Consider the following 21,753-nt stretch of genomic DNA (forward strand, 5'->3'; position numbering starts at 1 on the left):
TTCACCACTACCCCCAGAATCCAAACAAGCCAGTGAAGAGTGGCAGAGGAGAAACAGGAGGCAGCACCAGTGAAAGCCAAGAGTCGACTATCAGCTGGCAAGGTTCTTTCAACCATTTTTTTCGATCAGCGAGGCATTTTGCTAATTGATTTTTTGCATGAGTGACGCACAATCAAAGCTGCTTACTACTGCAAACTGTTGAACAAAAGGCGAGAGTTGTATAACGCCGCAAAAGACAACACCGATCAATTCAACAGGTCAACCTCCTCCATGGCAATGTGCGACCCCATACTGCAGCTCTGTCTGTCTTTAAGCTATAAGAAATGCACTGGAGTACACTCTCATTACAGCCCGGGCTTATTGCCCTGCGATTTCCATTTATTTGGACTGCTTACAGAAGCTCTAGGAGAGAGACGATTTGAAGATGACAAGAGTGTGGAAGACTGTGTGCAACTGGCTGGTGACACAGCCCAGTTCTTTTTATGATGAGGGTGTCAAAAAGGTGCCCACATGCTGGAACAAATGCATTTCCAAAGCATAAGATTATGCGGAAAAATAAATAATAATTGCCTTGAGTTTTTCAATAAATGAATTTAAATGCAAAATAAAATCCCGTTTATATTTGATCCGCCCTCGTACAAGTTTATGTCAATGCCATCAGGAGGTAGCACACTGCAGCAGACTTATCTACGTTCGCTTGGCATAAATCCTGCTAGACGGTGGCACAGTCCAAAGATATGCCAATTCACTGGACATCAATATAAGTTATAGTTATACTGACAGAAAAATCTATTTTGTGGGATTTTGAATGAAATGTAGAATAATACTAAGTTTTGGATTTTCCCATACAGTAATACATTTGAGGCACCAAAAACCATAAAGAACATCACTGCCGAGTGGGAGACTGTAGCATTTATTCATGCTTCTGACATCTGTTGAACTTATGGTGGGTCAGGCTTATCTCTAATGTAGGCCCACATTGCACATATATATGAACATTCACAAAAAGCTTCTTATTGGTTTCTTTGATGTTCATTTAAACATGGGGGCGACGATGATTTGCTTTTCGCCCTTATGGCTCTCAGTGCCTAATTTGCATTCAAGTAAGTGACCTTGTTGGTAGATAGTACTACTTGAATGTAATAATTTCCACAAATAGCAGTATATTTGGAGTTTGTTGTCTACTGTGCGGGAATCAGCTTTCCTGTATAGTGTGAACATGAGCTCTGTTGAACCTGCATTAATTGCTAACAGAAAAGAAAAATAACCACGAAAAGTTAGCCGCAAAGGAACTAGCGCCTCCCAGACCAGATCCGTTGCCTGAGAAAGTGATGAAATCAAATAAGCGAGACTACAAATGAAGATTTAGCAATTAAGTGAATAATAATTGTATGTAGTTGTGTGTGTGCAATGTACAAAATGCCCAATTTTCAGCCCAGAAGTTAATATGTTAACTAATACATGTATCAGGAATCTTATACATTTGTCTGAAAAAATAAAAAAAACATGAAAACTCTCACTTACACAAAAATTCGAAATTGAGAGTTGCGAACGCTTAAAACCGACAGACTGTTTGCGCAACTGCTTGTTCTACTTCTTTTGTGCTGACTGCATACTGATGGACTGCTCATCATGGACTGAGAAATACTGCTGATGTCATCTTGGTTAGACAACACCTCATCTTACCCAAGATTATACTTTCAGACACATTTTATATTTGTGCTACTGCTTTTAACATGTCAGTTTGGTTTTGTATGTATGAGAGATATCACGAAAATAAGATTACAAGATTTTTTCCACAAACACAAATGCATAATTTCAATGAAACATATAGCAACAATTGCATAGGTATTACATCATTTTTTCACATAGCCCCCATTTACATCAACGCGTTCTGTCAACTGTGGGATGAGTTTTTAATACCTGCACCTCAGATGTTTCCTGCTAACTTATTAAACCACTTCTCCACTTCAATTTTCATCTCCTCATCATTGGAAAACTCTTTTTTGATCACACAATCCTTCAAATTAGGAAAACAAAATTATGCAAGACAGAGACTGTGAGAGGAGTGGTCCAAAAGATTGCAAAGGAGTGTGGTCAACAACTTTTGCGTTATGAGAGCGGAGTACAGCCTAGTTTTGTCACCATGGAGGCAGACTCCCTTCGTCAGCATTGCAGGGCATTCATTCTGGATTGCACTGGGGAGCTTCTTGAGGGCCTCATAGTATTGCACAGTATTGATTGTTTCACCTCTCGGCAAAAATTCAACAAGCAGAATGTGTTTTCTGGTGCAGAAAGTGGCTGCCGTGAATCTTTAAGCTGTCTGCTGAGTTTTAACTTTTTTGTTGCAGGGGAATGGGCATGTCACCACTGCACTGACTTCCTTGTTCTCTGGAGTATGGTTGTAAACCACAGTTTCATCCCATTACTATGGAGTACAGAAAAGTCTCTGTCACCTGCAGAATGATCATGAAACTATAGCATTGTCTTGCCTATGCTGATTTTGCATTCTGCATCTCCAAAAACCAATCATGCACGCAACTTGCGATATCCTAATTGATCACTCAAGATTTCATGAACAATGGTCCACAGTTCATCTAGGTCGTCAATGGTCACACAGCAATCAGAATGAATATGCTCTTAAAGTTTTTTAACAAGTTCATCGGTCTCAATGGACAGGCATCCAGGTCTCTCTTCATTGTGAATTTCCATTCCTCCGAAAGTGAAATTCTGTACCCATTTTGTAAGGTGTTGCCATGACATAACCTCCTCCCCATACACTGGCATAACTGTGATGAATTGTGGCAGCACTCATGCCCTTGGCATTTGAGGAGTGTATCACAGCATGTACTTCACACATGATGGGAGATGGAATGACAGCATTCATCTGTAACAGCCAGCTCAATGAGAGTTGGGACGCTACTGACGAATGTTACCACTCATTCATTTCAGTGCTTACTGCCATAAACAACAGTGGTACTAAGTGAAAAACTCAGTTTGTTGGTAAAGCCACAGGCCTCATAACCTTAGTCTGTGGGTACCACTACAAATTAAATCATACTCATCTGATATACTAAGAAATTTACCACTGCATGATAGTTTCTTATACTTAAACAATAGAAAGTCCAGGATGGAATAACAATATGGAAAGATAGATTGCTACTCATTACACTGATGATGCGTTCAGTCGCTGACAGGCATAATGAACCTATCTTTCCCAATTTTTTCTGATATTTAATGTAGTTTTAAAAATTGTTATATGTAACTGCCAAATGTATAAACCTTACATTTTGTTCCACTTTCTGAAATTTAGTTGTGTTTAATAAAATATTTGATTAAAAAATCTGTTTGCCTTTCTTCCACTAATGACAACCATCATATATATATATTTTTTTTCCTTAGTTGAGAATTACTCACCTTCTACACAACTACATGTTCGGTTTACAACTACACATCTGGTGCATCACTGCTCTTTTTAAGATAGTTAACTTATTGATTTTCCTTATATGCTCTGTTGATGTTTCATACGTTCTGAAATACTGAAGTTTATATTTTCCTCTTATAGATCTGACAATGGCTATGCAGCTGAGGCCAGTTATCAAATAAATAAAATGTGACCAACTTAAAGAATTCTTCAGTTTTATAAGTAGGAGTTCCTGTGAAAGAGGTTGACTTTTCAGTTCAAAAGCCTCCACACTCCTTTTCATCATCTTACATAACCCAACGTTAACATAATCACAGTGGAAGGGAATATAGCATATTTCTGTTTTCCCGCATCTAGTGTCAGTACTCATCATGGAAATACAACAGGATTCTGGTTTAATCATACAGATTTTAATGGTAAAACACATTGAGAATCTAAGACATTACTTAAAAAGTTTGTGAAAAATTCTAGTTATGGAATCAAATTAAAATTCAGACAGAACTGTAGTCGCACATCACTTAGAAAAAAAAAGTATCATACTCTTCATGTCACACAGTCCGTTTTTAGTTTCCCATAATTAGGAAGGAGGAACTATTACAACTATAATTGCAAATACTTTGAACATTATCTTACCTCTCCGAGAGTTTGTCGCACTTGGTTCATAACAGACTGAATGTCATCTGGTGTAGTTGCATATTCGCCAAGAATCCACAGTGCTGAACGATGAACTTTCACTGACTTAATTGTTGGGAAAGCATCTAAAAGTCTCTGCAAAACAAAGTAAATGTTTCTACAATATATTACAGAAATGAGGAAATAGTACTGAAGGTAAATGATTTTTCATTTTACCTCAATGATCAATGGCCGAAGTCCTTCAAACTTCTGTATAGCTTCCCTCACAAACACGAGAACATCAGAGGCAGCAAGTTCATTAGTGTCAGACAAGAATTCAATCAAAACTGGGATGACAGTAGCTGCTACATCTGGAAACTAAATGAGAAATATTTAAATGTATATTTCTCATTCACACTGGAGACATCAATATACTGCACAGAGTTAAGTAGGTCACAAGCCTTTTGGTGTAACATTAGTCTACAAATATCTTGGATCTATAGTACCCAGGGACATGCATATATCAACCAACTTTCAATTGGAAGTGAGGGATATGAAGAAAGTGATCAAATACCCAGGGATATTGTTACGATATGTTACTTGGACAGGAAAAATATGAGACTGAGTAAAGAGGTTACAAGGAATAGATGTTATCAAGAATAGAGGGGCAATTAAATAGAACAGTAAAACCACAAGCCAATAATACTTAGAGAATTATGACAGTAATAATTTATTAATGCCACAGGAAATCAAGTTATGGTGAAGAAGCAAACAATAATACACTGACCTGGTAAGGCATCAGTACATTCCTGCAATTAAATTACACAAATGACATGAACTATTCGTCCAAGATAGATTTTTCATCTAAAATTAGTAGTAATACCGAGCATTTAACATTTTCATCTGTGAAATGTATTATTTTGTAATAATTACAGTTTTTAAGTGGCTGGGCAAATGGAACAATATGATGTCCTTTCCACTTGAAGACACAGATTGCACCTGATAAGCAAGCGTGTTCCATAAGAGAATCCACAGAGACCATGTTCTTCCATGGTACCAACACAGTCGCTACGACAGCCAATTGCGCACATAATATAAATAGGAAAAGCAAACTGCTCCTTGGTTTCTTGTATTGTCAGCACTAATTAGCACTGGTCAATTTGTATTGACATTGTCAAAACACTTACAACAGCTGAAGTGAGACTGACATTTCTTGTATGAAAATAAAGTTGTGGACTCTGGCTTGAGGACAAAGGATGGCAAGTTCATCAGACATGCAGCACATGCTCTGACTGGGGATGAAAACTGGCTCTGTCTGTCACAGTAAAATTTGAAGTACCATCCTGCAAAATGGGATTTTAACGCCTCCAACATAGCTCTGACTGTTTCTCACTGTACTACGAAATCATTAAATTTTAAGTCATGAATATTTTTGAAATCCTACACAGTGGAGAAAAACAAACTGATAAAGTTAGAGCAGCAGGGGATGGGGAATCAATCAAAACTTTCCAGATAACCATAAGTGTGAAATGCACCATAGTACACCTATGAACATAAAATGATAGCCAATCAGCGACCGGTGTACAGAAGGTTGGAGCATTTCTGGCAGCACAGTTTCGTCTGACTACACTCCTGCTGTGTTACTGTGGCTGGCATTACCCGCTGCACTTACTGCTATGTGCTGTTGGAGGCAGGAACTTCAAGCATTTGCTGTAAATAATGTTGATCAAAACTGAGTGTTTAAAATTTTATTTGTTTACTTTTTCAATAATCTCTTAGTTCACACTCAATAATTTACTGTAATTTTTAGAAAAAAAAAAGTTCACGCAAGCTCTTTGTACATTAGCTAATAATGTTAATTTCAGTGCAAATCTTCAAAAGAAAATATGTTCTATTCTGCAGCAGTGGGGGAGCGGGGACGGGGAGATACCAAAAATATTTCTTTAGAATCACATAATATTAACCACTCTTCATATCAGTTCAGTTCACAAACTTTTTCTTTTCTCAGTTTGTTTTTGCTTTTGAAGAATTCCACTGAAATTGACATTTTAACATTTTCAGTTGTTTCCACTCATTAACCAATCTCTTATGAGTAGACACTAGTGTTGCATACCTTGATGCAGCAGGAATGAAGTGTGCGAACGAGAAGCTGTCTGTATTTTCCCGTGTCCTCATGCTCCACCACATTATGAGTTTTAGCTACTTCTTTTTTCAACACAAGTACCATTTCCTCAATGTTGCGAGACGAAACAAGGTCCATTGCTGCAAATTTGAAAATCAGTCAAGGACATACACATGTAATTAAATTAAATGCATAGCGACAACTTATAATGGTGAGTTGCTTGATAAGATTATCTACATTCTGATAATTACAGTATTATCAGAATTCTCAAGAAGTTTCAGTAAAGCATGCAGTTTGTCAACCTGTAACGTTTCCCCCTTTCTCTTAACTAAAGGTCTAGAAAAACTGCAATATAAGTCCCACAGCACACAAAATATATTCATTAACTATGCATTATCAATGATTATGAATATAAGAGTTTCACAGCATATAATTTTTCAACAATGAATGCAAAACGTCAATCTTCAAGTTTAAAGTTTGCATTCTAAAACACAAAACAAATATCATATGTGGTGACTTTAACAGAAATAAGCAAACCAGGACCAATATATCGCAAAAGATATTTTTGAATCCGATCTTTAAAATTGTATTGAATGAACTACTGCCCAGCTCCTAGTAATGCTTATCTAGAAAACATTATTATTTTTAACTTTTCAAGAGATGTGTAAAAACTAAGTAATGTGGGAGGTGTATGTTTTGTTGTCCATGATCTACTAGTTCTTTCAATCTGTTGTGAATGACATTCTCATTTAGAGATAGACATGCAAATTAGTACTGAGAAACGTACTGTATACGTTAAAGGTAGAGAAAGGACAATATTAACATGTGGTAGATAAGGTGGCCCCTGGGTCAAAACTGAAGATATTTTTATTGCACTAAACTCTAGCTAATCCACCAGTCCGTTGTCCAGACTCTCAGTAATCCTATCCACATCCAGCCTGAAGTTGCTCAAGCAGAAATGATGCATACAATAATGAATTATTGTGTGAAATTGTGGCTTGTACAGTTCAGCCTCACATCATCTAAAAGGAATCATTATTTTAGACCTCAAGTGGAAACTCCAAGTTAGAGATAAGTTGAACTGAAGTTCTTTATAGAAAGCCGTTGTTGCTGAGTATAGTGCTGGGCAAGAAACTATTTATGGCAAAACACTAACATAACGAAGAGATTATCAAAAATATACAGGAAAGTTATGACAGAAAGTGATGAAGAAAAGGATGTAGGAGGAGAGACAATGACGATATCTCCCGCAGATGGTGCTGAAGCTGCAAATATCTTCTTGGAGTACATTATACGACAACCAGTAACAGGCAGTACTGTTGTAACGCTTGTAAGGTAGTTGTGTGATACAGTATGCTGCTGCCACATATCATCTTTGAGTCAACTACAAATTTGGGACATTTCATAGTGAGTGGTATTACTCTATAAAAACACACTCAAGGACTGTTTTCTACAAATGTGTCCTTGGATTTCATAAAGAATAATCCGTATGTGTTAACATTAAATTTTAGACACACTAAATAATCTGCCACTTCCGCTAATGCGACACACATATGTGCTAGGAATGGCCAGATTAGTAAGAGTCTATTGTATTTAAATTTCACAAAAAGACAGTATTTTTCGTCCATAGTCTTTCCTCCTCTGAAGTGACAATTCTAATGTGATCTTCAGTCTGAAGACTGCTCTCTGAATAACTAATGCAACCTACATCCTTCTGAACCTGCTTAATGCATTCATCTCTTAATCTCCCCCTAAGATTTTTACCTCCCCTCCCCCCCCCCCCTCGAAAATTCCCTCCAATACTAAACTATTGATCTCTTGATGTCCCAGAATGTGTCCTATCAACCAATCCCTTCCTTTAGTCAAGCTGTAACACAAAATTCTCGTCTCTCCATTTCATTTCAGTGCCTCCTCATTAGTTGTACGATCTATTCACCTAATCTTCAGTATTCTTCCGTAGCACCATTACGAAAGCCTCTATTCTCTTCTTGACTAAATTGTTTATCGCCATGTCTCAGTTACACACATGGCTACACTCCAGGCAAATACCTTCAGGACAGACATCCTAACACTTAAAGCTATAGCTGATGTTAACAAATGTATATCTCCAAAAACACTTTTCATCCCATTGACAGTCTACATATGATATCATCTCTACTTCAGCCACACGTATGAAATTCAAAATTACAAGAGTACTGTGTAAATTGTAATTTATCATTTATTGTAAACATTTATTAATTTATGTTCTTCTTTTTCAACACTTAAAAGAACACCTGCCACAAATATCCAATTAAAAGAAGGAAGGAAGAAAAGAAAGTTAATGTTTAAAATTCCGTCGACAATGAAGTCTTTAGAGATGGAGCACAAGCTCTTATTAGGGAAGGATGGGCAAGATAACGGGCAATGAGCTTTCAAAGGAACCATTCTAGTATCTGTCTTTAGCAATTTTGGGAAATCACAGAAAATTTAAATCTGGAAGGCTGGATGGAGATTTGAATCGTTGTCCTCCCAAATGTGAGCCCCGTGTGTTAACCACTACACCACCTTGTTCGGTCCAATTAAAAGAAGAAAGTGAAATGCCGTTCTTATGATATCCCTCACATTAGGGAGGAGATGCTCACCATATTTAAAATTTGTAAAAGCTTTTGTGAGGGTGGGGGTCAAGTGGAATATCATCATGTTGAGGGTCTACCTGAAGTGTAACAAACACTACAAAGACGGACTTATTCTGTCTATAAGAGTAGCTTGTGAACAGTATACTGAAAGTGCTCCGAACAACTGCAGAGCAACATCGGATTTCATTAAGCAAGTGCAGGCATGCATATGTGTGTGTGTGCCCCCTCCCCCCACCCCCACCACACAACCATACTGCATAAAGACAAAACACCTAACCCATACGATTTCAGTGACTACTTTCTGAACTCAGTAACTGAACTGAGATTCAAACTCAACACAACACACACACATGCAGCTGTCTTGCTTGGTGCAGAGTTGCCTGGGAAGTATGGTTTCTACTAGAACATTATCATACCCAGAGATGCGATAAACGTTGTTTCCATGTTCTCCAACTCCAAAGTATGGAATGTCATATCTATAATCACAAAAAATACATCTGACTTTTATAACGAATACTGTCATTTAATAAGTGCTTAGAATTTTTACTGTCACTGAAAATTTCTGAGTTCAAACAAGTATATAAAATTGAGACAGCGCATCCCACAAAACTACTGACTTGATTCTATTATCTCACTATTCTCTAAAATTTTGACTCCCGTTTGTACCATCATCTGTACAACTACCCTGGAAAGCAAGCTCTTCTCTCCAGCAGTCAGTATGGTTTCCAATAGAGGAAGAATACTATTATCACTATCCTTTAAACTGTTAACTAAACAGTGACAGCATTTGAAAACAAAAGCACGGTGTCTCAAGTATTGTGTGATTAATGTGGTCTGTGACAGCGTCGTTTTTGGTATAGCTTTACTACCATAGGCCAAGTAACTCCTCATTAACTGTAACTGATTCACATCCAAGTACCAGTGAACAATTTATATCAGTTAAACATGAGGCACTCGGCTTTGAGGGCAGTAAAGACAAGGGTACAGGAGGGCTCAGTCCTGGCATAATTCTTTTTCATTTTTGCCGTCTATGATTTGCCCCGTTAGTTGTATAAAAACAATAATTCTCAAGGAAACTACAACATTATGAGATGGAAGAGCTGGCAAATACTTACCTTTAGGACAAATGTCCATACTGAATGACAGACACACACAAAAGAACACACACTATCTCAGCTTTCGGAACTAGTAGTTCTTCCTCAGGGATGAGAGGAGGATGGATCAGGAAGGTTGAAAACCTAGGGCAAGTCACTCAGATCTCAGAATGATGAATGGCCCATCATTTGGGAGGAAGAGAGATGACAAAGATAAAAGGAAGGGCAGGGGGCTACTCTCTCTGGTAGGCCCCACCACGCTTTCATCTTTGTCTACCCTTGTCCTCACAACAGGTGCATCTCTCTCTCCTATCCGAGAAAAGACCCAATAGTCACAAAGGCTAGAATAGTGTGTATACTTTTCTTTGTATCTACTGGTAGCACTGATACTTCTCCTAAAGTTAAGTACTGAGCTGCAACTATGTCGCAGAACTTTATGTAAGGCCTCAGTCATTTATTTGCTATGCAGATGACATAACACTGGTTAATTCACAAATTATTCTATCCCACAGTATCATCTTCGAGGGTAAAGGATTGAATCTGGGACAGAAAAGAGAATTATTAAATTAGCATCAGATGCAGCTGTAAATACCAACCTAAGTTGAGTGTCTTCTTACGAACTTCAAGATCTGGACTTGAGAGAACACGCAGTATGTCCATCACAAGATCCTGAAGCACTCTTTCGTGTGTTGGGTGCTCCTTCAGAGCTATGAGACGATCCAATACAATTAGCTTCACATTATTGTCACTTTCTTTCACTATCAATTCAATGTAGCAAGATGCAGCAGCCTGCAAACATCAAGTTTTAAGAAAGCATTACTTTCTAAATGCAGTATATAATTTCTGAGTATCATAATGTCCAATTTATTCCTTCCAGTATGCAAAGTAGCCATATGAAAAGTAGTGATAAACAAAATACCATGCACTGTACTCTTTAAACAGGTGAACAGATAACTCCTGATCAGTGTGTTGCACTAGCAATTGTGCAGAAAGGACAAGTAGGTACTTGTTTTTGTTGTACTTTAAATGTGTATTGGATGATTCATTTATGACAGCAATTGATACCTGGTAGAGCTTACAGGCAGTGTGCCATCACAAACAGTCAGGAACGATGTACTGGAGATCTCGAGCTGCCGTGTGTCATTTACTGCTGACACCATACAATGGCCAAGAGAGGCCTACACGGTACTGAGTGCAGTCAGAACAATGCCAGTGTGCCCATCGATGGTCAGGTGAATGACACAAAGCTGCAACTCTAGAGACCAGTACCTCTCCGACTCTTGGATGCATGGCATGGAAAACTATTGGCTATGACAATGTGACTGATTTGCTAATTACTGAAGGAAGGCTGAACTAACCCGTTGGATGAGACAATATGAATGATCTTTTAATTACTGAAGGAAGGCTGAATGCTTGTCACTAAGTGCCAAGAATGTTTACCCATACTGTCATACTCTTCATGACCAGAGTACCAAATGACATGTTTCAGAACAATGATGCCAAGAACCCACTGTGCAGTTCAGGCAACAAATGGTTCAAATGGCTCTGAGCACTATGGGACTTAACATCTGTGGTCATTAGTCCCCTAGAACTTAGAACTACTTAAACCTAACTAACGTAAGGACATCACACACATCCATGCCCGAGGCAGGATTCGAACCTGCGACCGTAGCAGCCGCGCGGCTCCGGACTGAGCGCCTGAACCGCGAGACCACCGCGGCCGGCTCAGGCAACAAATATTTTGAGGTATGTACAGATCGTTAACTGGCCTGTCCAGTGCCCTGATTTGGCACCCAGAGAGCATGTCTGGGAAATGATGGGAAGATGATTACTTACATACCAGCAATCTTAATAAACTGAGACAGTATGTGTTCCAGAAAGAGCAATAAAGACCTCAAAGTAACATTCAGAGGATGCTTGCTTCCATGTCACAATAAATATAAGACAGTATGTGTGTCTGTGATGAGGACGAATCATACTGATGATGATGGACACTAGTTCCAATTGAAATGAAAGTTACATAATATAACACTTATAATGTGTTAACATCTCCACACAGTTTGATGAAGCTCTGTGTTGTAATACATTCTAATTATGTCAGTGAATACAAAAACTAACTACGTTCGTAAGGTGGTAAAAATTGCTCTTACAAACATTGTATCAGTTACAGTTTGTGAGCAGTCTACTATTGTGTCATGTCACTGTGATGTGCTGCAGGCTTACATTCCATGAACTAGAACTACAGTATAAAAAATAAAAAAAAGTGAGGATGACATGGATATCTACATACTGTTCCTTATTACAGATGTTAATCTTGACAGTCTAATGTATATAAAATTATGTCACGTGTGTTCTTGCCAAACTTTGTATATACAGAGTGCACTTTCATTGCTGTAGAGGTAATTTCACTGTGTTCAAACAGATGCTACTTGAGTGCTATAGGGATAAGACTACAAATAGTTTTGAGTATGTGATTAAGGTATTGTACCCCAAATACAATACATTGAAATGATGGAATATATTCTCACATAATGTTCAGTTCCATACTTCAGGAATAAAATGTTGTTGTTATACTGCCTAGTTTTCACACCTATGATGCATATATTACATGTAATTTTACAAAGCTGTAAAGTTCTCATTTACTTCACTGATTAAAACAGTTTACCAGACAGTCAAACAAATGCAGGACCTTTGCTTTTCTGCAGAAAATGCCCTACCTAAATACCTTGCTATGCTAACATTCCATGGAGAATGAATGGCTTAGCCACAGCCTTGAGATTATTTCCACTACGAACTTAACATTGTCTAGATATGTGTACAATACAATGAACTATTTAGATCAAAAATAAAATGTATAGTCTGCTGCTAAAACAAGTATTATTTTCTTGATGGGGGATACCACAGCTGTATATTTGTTAAAGAACACTTTGAATTTTTTTCCACCTCAGCTGTTTTTGACAAATATTCAATTTATTATATCTTGCAAGACTGGCCAATTTTGACCTTACAGATCAAAGACACAACAAGTATAAGTTTGGCTTACTTACATAAAAAACAGTATTTTACAACAGACAGCCTAAAATTGTACTTACAGGTGTCAATGTGTTGTACAATTATCCTGATCAAAAGTAAGCACATAATGAGCATGCAACAAAATTAAAACCAGGAAGTTTACTGCAGATTCATCTTCGTAATTAATGCACATTATATGACATCATGTGTGTTCACTCATTGCTGGACAGCAAGCGTCACTTCTGTCGACATGGGAAACAGTTACAGCAAAGATATAGCAATTTAAATCAATTTTCCATAGATCAATATGAGTCAGAGACATAACGTATTGTATGTTATTATAAACATATTAAGATCAGAACTGTAAAATACTGAATCCAAAATTAGCAGTGTGCCAAGGCATCAAATGTGTCAGCAGAGTGTGGTGAAATCCATAAAAAGTAGGGAATCTTTATTACATTTTGGATGTAAAATAATTACAAATATAGCTCCACCAGATGGTACATCATTATTTGATTCACTTACATCTTATATTTGACATCTTTATAAATCTATGTTGGTCTTACTATCTCAACCTTCCCATTTTTTAAGGATGCTGACATTTAACAGTTTTCAGATGTCCAGTATGCTCTATGTGCTTTTTATGCTATAAACAGTCCTACGTTAATAAGTTAAATAAAATATCTTATAATTTTTAATAATTATATCATCACTTTTTTTTATCCTTGGTCTTGCCACTATAAGATGACCGAGTGCAGTTTTATTGTGTATTATATCATTATGTGAGAGTTACACTTGGCCACTTTTGCTTGCTACAGCAAACATCTTTTGTTTATTTTTTTAAGATTTTACAATTTTTTTAATTTATTGACAATCTTATGTTTTAGCTTGTTTTAGTTTTTAATCAACCTATCACTGCACCCATTTTAGCCACAAGCAGTGAAACTTTCTCAGACTATGACACAAGAATAAAACATTTTATTATATATAATAATTTTACCGCCATATGAGTTTTACACCCTGTCACCCGTTTTTGTGTACCAAACTATCTCTGTTCACATTTTAAATATTGACAATGTTATATTTTAGACTGCTTTTGGATATTTTAACTTAGGCCCATGATGCTAAATAATAAACTGATTAAGAAAATAAACAAATAAAGGATGTCTGTGCTTCATTAAGCAAGCAAGCCATGTACTACAGTAACTATTCAGACTCAGTGTAAGCTATCATCAGTCATAAATGTTGCTTTCTAGCTAAACATCACTTGTCACATATCAGTAGTTATGCAGTCACAAGTTTGTTTATAATGATGCACCATATTGCAGAGTTACATTTCAGTGTGTGTACGCGGCCAAAGAAAAAAAATTCCCGGATTTCTCCTGGATTTCCCGGTTAAAAATACATTTTCTCCTGGGTGAAAACATACTTTTTCCCAGTTAACTGACAGTACATTTTCTCTCGAAACTGTATAACTTATCCATTCTTAGAATGGTTATGGTTTTATACACGGGTGTAGAATTACCAGCACTTTAGAAAACGAAACACAGGGGGGAAAAAGTTTTGGAAAGATTTTTGATGAGCAGTAACATGTACGCTGCATATTTTCATATCACGAAAGTATAAATTTGAATTCCACCAAAAATCGCATGTTACTTACTGAAGCATTGAAATTGAGATTGCAATGTGCTTTTGTAAGCCAGTCATAGCTCATGTCACGTGATTTTCACTATCCCAGGTATTGAGAGCTTATGACACATGAAGTCAGACAATAGCAACATCACTGTTAAGTAGCGTGAACACGCATACAGAAGTAGTTAATGGTTTAAATAAATATAGACAGTGTTCCTACAAGAAAAGTAAAGCTTTCACTTATAATATTGGTCTATAAGATTGGAAGAGAAGCTAAGCTTTCACATGTAATGTTAGTCTTTTATGCACATATTACAATTTAAGATATATCACACAAATGTGTCATTAAAAGTTATAATAATGACATAAACGTCTGTTCTTCTGGGCTCGAAATTCATCTAAATGGCTCGCCATCAAAGAGTTTACTTTTAAATGAGAGTCAAATGCTCTTTGATTTAAGAAATTCAACGTACATTCTCATACGTAGTTCAACTTGTGTAAAAGGAAATTTTCTTTGACAGTAACACTTTTCAAACCAACTTTCGGAATATTTTCCCGCGATCTGTTAGAAATAGGTCGTTTCTGCAGTTGCCAGAGGACGGGCATCACCGTGCTTGCGCAGCTACGATGTCGTAGGGAGCCATATGTTCGTACGTGTAAAACATTAACAGATCTTACATAAGGTCATAAAAGAAACAAAACATTCAAACCTGTGACTGCTTACACAGCCAACAGCCACATTTCTGTAGCCAGAAACAGGGGAGAAGGTACTACTCAACTGCGCATAACTCTTCTTGTAACTGCTAAAACGAATCTAATGTAAAAAGTTGTGACATCACCCTCATTGGAGGCAATTTGTTGTTACGAATCATTTCATATTCTTCCTAAAGCCTTTGACATGTTTTGTTGTTGGCAGACGCTTGCATGAGCACTTTTTTTGTTGCTGTATATGGCGCACATGCTTTGCAGTTTAAGTTTTATTTTCGTTTTTTCACTCATTCATGTTTTATTGCTAAAGTATTATTCTGCAGTAGAGGGACACAGTAATATTCTTTGTTAGAGTATCGGTTCTTACCAGTCAAAATTACGAAAATTTAACTGATAACAATGAAAAATTCCCAGAATTCTAAAATATTCCCGGGTTTTTCCCGTTTTTTTACCAGATGAAAAAATTCCCAGGTTTTTCCCGGATCTCCTGGATTGTGTACACCCTGCACTTCTAATTATTTTATGTTCAAAATGTGATACACACTTCCTTTCGTCCTTTTCCTGGGTTTCACTGCACTAAGCAAATGCTTTTGATGCCTTGGCACACTGTTCTGGATTTGGTTTCTTACAATTTCAATCTTTAAATACATGCTTATAATAGCACACAGTACATTAGGTGTCTCTCACAGGTAACAATCTACGGACATATAGATTCAAATTGCCTTAACTTTGCTGTAACTATTTCCTTTCCAGACTAAATCAGAACTCATCTGTGAAGAAAACATTGGTCTACTGTTCGACTGCCCAGATGGTATGCTGATGACTCCACTGTAGACATTCTCTCCTGTGACGAAGCATCAGCAGGTCTCAGACAACAAAGGCCACTCTGCCGAAGCCTTCTGTACATTATTTCCCTCTATAGAACATCTTCAGTGTATTCTGCAAGGTCAGATCCCAGTTTCTGTGCAGTACTAAGCAGTATCGTTGTGCCCTTACAGCCAATAGCGGTTCTCTCTTCCGAAGTCACATGTAGTTGGCCCTGTCCTGGTCTTCAGGATATATTTTCGGTCTCTATATACCGTTGCCACATCCGAAAAACCACAGAATGATTCACACTCAGCCATAGGACATCAGTTTGTGAGTGTCCTGCTTCCTTTCTTTCTCTGGCCTTCTACCACAGAGTCTGGTAGGCATCTTCTATGTGTCATACTGTAGCATCAGTCACTGTGTACACAGTCACTGATGCTCCAGTATGACACATAGAAGATGGCTACCAGACTCTGTGGTAGAGGGCCACAGTGACTGTGGATAAGTGGCTACCCGGCAAACACTACCTCGTTTCATAGGTGCCCTGACATGATTTTTGCCATGGTTATCCATTGACTGGAATGTCATCTTTCTGTTCAGAACACGATCATATGGACATCTTGTTCACAGTTTGTATTATTATATCCTGAATTGGAAATCAGTGTAAAATAAAATAAAATCACTAAGCATATGGGTCATTTGTTAACAAGAGAAATAAGTCACTGATGAAGCAGGTGTCAGAAAAGCATTTGGAAAAATATCTATTTGAGCTCACATGGCAGTGGAATGACTGTACTACTCTTGATGAAAATAATACTGTACCTCAGAACTTAAGCACTCTGTCGCAAAATCATGTCTTCTGATGAGAGACAACATGACGAATACAGAGGTTTTGCTCACAGATGAAGGAGCAAGCAACAAAAAAGTTTTGCAAATTTATATCCTTTATTTATGGTAAGGAAGGTCACTAACATTGGCAGTGTCTGCACACAAATTAATAAAAGTGCTAATATATTAAGCTGTAGTGTAATACACAGACAGAAACAAGTAAGTCACAAAGGCAATGTATTTATTCTTGCAGTTACCTTGATTGCAGTTGGGGCACTAGACAGTGTTACTAGTGTACCAGCTGCTTCATATCGAACAGCAGGGCTCGATGAATTCAGCAAGTTATATATGCACCGAATAAATCTGGAGCGCTCTGAGGGATTGGCATGACAGACCTAAGGAACAGAGAACAGGGAAGTGAGCACTAAGTATGTACTGCATATTCAGTAAAAATATATTGCAAAACATAGCACATTTCTTGTGAAAACCAATCTAGTCATGTTGCCAAATGTTATGTAAAACAATGAAACCATTTTAGCTGCACTCTTGCTACTGAATTCAAGCATTTTAATTCGTTCACAACTAATGACAGCTTAGTATATCTCTCTCACTCTAGCTACTTGTCGATGACCTTTACTTTAACTAAGGAAATATACATTACAGAAACTCCCAAGTGATTCAGAAAATTTTTAAACTGCTGTCACCTTGTATGAAATCCAACTGACACATGGAGTCCATTCAACTATATGCTCTTTTATTACCGAACTGGCCTTCTAGAAATCGTGCATTTTCCTTTCTGTTCTCTCAAACCAAATTAGTAAATTCATCTGCTTAAATGTGAAATTTCTGTCTTGTTCTGAATCCATCTTACTTTTAATTGAGTAGGTTCAAGCTCTTTTCTTTTTTTTAAACATCTAATCTACACATTTACTCTCCACTAAAAACAAATATTATTATGCGACAGCTGTTGTTAAGTTCTTGTGAGTGTCTTCTGATGTCAGTGTGCTCTGAGTTCACATACTTGTGACATACTGGCCCAAGCATCTCCTAAAGTAATGTAAACTTGAGGGTGCAAATATATCTACACCAGATTAAAACTATGTGCCAGACCAAGACTCAAACTCGGGACCTCTGCCTTTCACGGGCAAGTGCTCTACCAACTGAGCTACCCAAGCATGACTCATGCCCGGCCCTCACAGCTTTACTTCTGCCAGTATCTCGTATCCTACCTTCCAAACTTTACAGAAGTTTTACTGTGAACCTTGCAGAACTAGCACTCCTGAAAGAAAGGATATTGCGGAGACATTGCTTAGCCACAGCCTGGGGGAAATTTCCAGAATGAGATTTTCACTCTGCAGCGGAATGTGCGCTGATACGAAACTTCCTGGCAGATTAAAACTGCATGCCAGACTGGCCATGTCTCTGCAATATCCTTGCCAGATGGCTGTAGTGTTTTCACTGTAGAGTTGGTGGCCACCCTTCATCCTCTTCAGCATACTCGTTCCTGCACCGGTGGGTCCTTTCTCATCTGCAGCAACATCTTGAGCAATTTGAAAGCTCTCAACCAATATTACCCTTGCCATCCCTTTAACATTGCTGTCCAGGATTCCCTGTATGCCCTTGAACAATGGGGATGCTCAGTGTTCCTTCATCTGGATCCCGGCCCATATTGGGATCCTGGGAAATGAACCTCCTGATAGGGTGACCAAACTGGTTACCAGTAAATCACAGTTCAGTATGTACCATGTGAGTATAAGCAAAGCCCACATGACCAGCAACCATCGAGCCATCAGTATAGACTACTTCCAAACTCCAGGATGCACCAAGGATGGACAAAAACCAGTGATGGAGGGCCTAGGGAGAAATCTATTCTTTTGGACCTCTTGATAGGTCAAGCTGAAGCTGTGGCTGAAGGATACCATGGAGGTGTATGTGAGTGGGCAGGTGGAAGAGGAAACTGCTGAAGTTCAGAGGGGGAGTGTGGGGGGGGGGGGGGACTGGATGTGGATTGCAATCGTAGTCCCCAATCTGGGGCGCCTTCATGGGATATGGATTTCCATGTTTGGAAAGAGGAGACACTAGCTCGGATGCCTGGGGGGGCTGCAAATGTGGGTGGCATAATTAAAAATCTGTTGTTGTCGTCTGACCCGAAATAGAGGGACCCCAGCCTCAATTAGAAAGCTGTTCACAGTACTATTTAAAAGGCTCCTGTTGCATGCTGAGCCCCGTAGTGGTGTATCAGATCCAGTATCCACATTGCTGAGGGTGATGCTGAACCATATGCCAGACTCCAATAATCAAGACAGGATTGTATAAGTGCTCTGTAAAGCTGCAGAAGAGTAGTGCGATCTGTACCCCAGCTAGTGTTACTCAGGCACCGAAATGTATTAAGGTGCAGCCAACCAAGAATTGAATACCAGTCCTAAGAAGCAGTAAGTTTCCAGCACATTGAGTAGGGGGCCATCAAGGTCAAGTTCTGGTTGTGGGTGAACAGTAGCTGAAAACTGAAAGCCAAGGGTGAGGGGCCACGACTGTGCCTATTGTATGGCGCCTTGCAATTGACGTTCAGTGACACAGCAATAGTGGAGACAAAAGCTGTCAGCATACAAGGAGGGTGATACAGAGGACCACACAGCTGTTGTTACACCATTGATGGCTACTTGATAGAGAGGGACACTCAGTACAGAGCAATGCAGTAGATATTGGGGTACTTTGGGAAGTATCAACTTGAACATACAGTGTGACAGTCAGTTCTGGATAAAAATCGGGAGCAGACCCTGGCCACCCCACTCATGTAAGGTAGCAGGGATATGGTGTCATAAGCCTTTTGCAGGTCCAAGAAAACAGCTATAAGGTGCTGACATTGGGCAGAAAGCTGTTCAGATGGCAGACTCCAGATAAACCAGATTATCAGTAGTGGAACAGCCTTGGTGAAAACCACCTGGGATGGAGCCAGAAGACGCCGAGACTCAAGAAGCCAACACGTCCACCGGCTCACCATGCATTTGAGCAACTTACAAATAACATTGGGGAGACTTATTGGGCAATAACTGTTCATCTCTCGAGGGTGCTTAGTCTAGAGGGTGCTTACCCAGTTTCTCCACTGGGACAATGACACAGTCTCACCATTGCGATGGGAACTTGAACTCGCTACAGATGTGGTTAAAGATGGCAAGGATATGACGCTGACAATCTACCAGTAGTGGTTGATCATTTGGTTGTGGATGCGGTCTGGCCCTGGAGCTCTATTAGGACAATGGGCTAAGACATTGACCAATTTCCACTCACTTGATGGAACATTATATGGCTCTAGATGGCATGTAGCAGAAGGTAAGTGCTTCCACTCCACCTGCTCTTTTAAAATGAGGAAGGCAGGTTGATAATTCTCAGACGCTGAGGCTTGAGCGTAATGCAGAACAAAATGTTCAACAGTGGCGTCTCGGACAGTGTAGACAGTGCCATTCAAGGATACGCCTGATACACCTGCAGGTGCCTGGTATCCATAGAGATGTCTGATCTTAGCTCAAACCTGCGAAGGAGAGGTACATGGTCTGACTGTTTAAAGATACTGTTCCCACCATTCTCACTTCCATTGTTTTATTGGGTGACAGACCTGGGCACAGAGATGCTTAAAGGCAATAAGGTGCTCCATCAATGGGTGCTGCTTATGGTGTTGAGGATCCCGCCGATGATTTCTAATGGCCTCTGCGATTTCTTATGACCATCAAGGTACTGTCTTTCGCCATGGCAGACCCGAGGAACAGGGAATCATTAGATCAGCTGCCAAATGAATGGCTGTAGTTGTACTCTGGACTGCCTTACTGATATCTCCACCGGGCTCTGAAATAAGTGTGGCAGCAAAGCCAGAAGCACCCCATTCGGAACTGCCAACAGCCCATCATGGACTCTCCATTAAATGATTAGAGAAGACAAGGGATACAAATTGAAAGGTAAATGGCCAAGAAAGTTCCTAGTACCACACTGGATTGTGTGGGGGGTAACAGGTTTCAAGAGTCAAAGGTAAAGTTGCGCCAGTAAGTTTTCAAGGTCTTTCCTGTGGTCAGTTATCATGGTTCTAACCCACAAAGGGTTATGGGCATTGAAATCACCCAAGATTAGGAAAGGTGGTGAGAGCTGAGAAATCAAAGCAAACAATATGTTCTGAACCACTTCACCGCCAGGAGGGAGGAAAACATTGCAGATGGCCATATCCTGAAATGCCCTTACCCAAACAGCCAGTCTCCAAAGCTGTATTAAATGACACAAGTTAGCTATATAGTGTGTCCAAAACATATGTGCAAACTCTGCTTGACACCTTATCATAGGTAGAATAATTCTTATAATACCCCTGATATCCAGAGGGAACCGAGGTCCCAGCTGCTGGAAACCAAGTCTCCTGAAGCGCAATGAAGAAGGCATTTTAAAAGATGTCATAGCTCAGCCAGGTGGTGGAAAAAACCGCTAAAATTCCACTGGATAATAATGTTGTCAATGAACTGTGATGCCATGAAGGGACCAAGGAGGCAGTTTATGCCTTAGGGTCACCTGTTGCCACTGGTTGAGAGGTTATGGCATCAATATAAATGGGTTCTGGGTTCTGTTGTGCGGTGCGAACTGGGGCTCAGGAGCCGCTGGAATCTCCACCTCAGCCACAAGAGTGGAACAGGTGGGATCTGCTGGCGTGGGGCCACTGAAATGTCCTCCTCTTTCTTGGAGGACTTCTCCTTGTCTTAGCTCTCCTTAGAGCATTTCAATGAAGGAAAGGGCTTCTCTGAATATGTTGCAGGTAAAAATTATGACTGCAAAGCCCTCTGAGAAGCAGCCTGTGGCTCCTTCAGCCACTGGCTGGTTTCTGGTTGTAGACTGGCAGAAACCTTGCAAGGAAGTGTCCCGAGTGAC

General features: G+C 39.1%; 1 protein-coding gene across 3 annotated transcripts in view; it reads right to left on the reverse strand.

Moving 5' to 3' along the window:
• Positions 1-21,753, reverse strand: part of LOC126281170 (coatomer subunit beta) — a 93,543-nt gene that overhangs the window by 41,339 nt on the left and 30,451 nt on the right. For all 3 annotated transcript variants that reach the window (XM_049979849.1, XM_049979850.1, XM_049979851.1), the window contains exons 6-10: positions 17,112-17,249; positions 10,464-10,656; positions 6,150-6,298; positions 4,274-4,414; positions 4,058-4,192 (exon numbers count right to left, since the gene is read on the reverse strand). In XM_049979849.1, the coding sequence (XP_049835806.1) occupies positions 4,058-4,192; positions 4,274-4,414; positions 6,150-6,298; positions 10,464-10,656; positions 17,112-17,249 (756 nt within the window). The remainder of the gene's footprint in view (positions 1-4,057; positions 4,193-4,273; positions 4,415-6,149; positions 6,299-10,463; positions 10,657-17,111; positions 17,250-21,753) is intronic.

This window comes from Schistocerca gregaria, chromosome 7, assembly GCF_023897955.1.
Source record: "Schistocerca gregaria isolate iqSchGreg1 chromosome 7, iqSchGreg1.2, whole genome shotgun sequence".
Classification (NCBI taxonomy): Eukaryota; Metazoa; Arthropoda; class Insecta; order Orthoptera; family Acrididae; genus Schistocerca; species Schistocerca gregaria.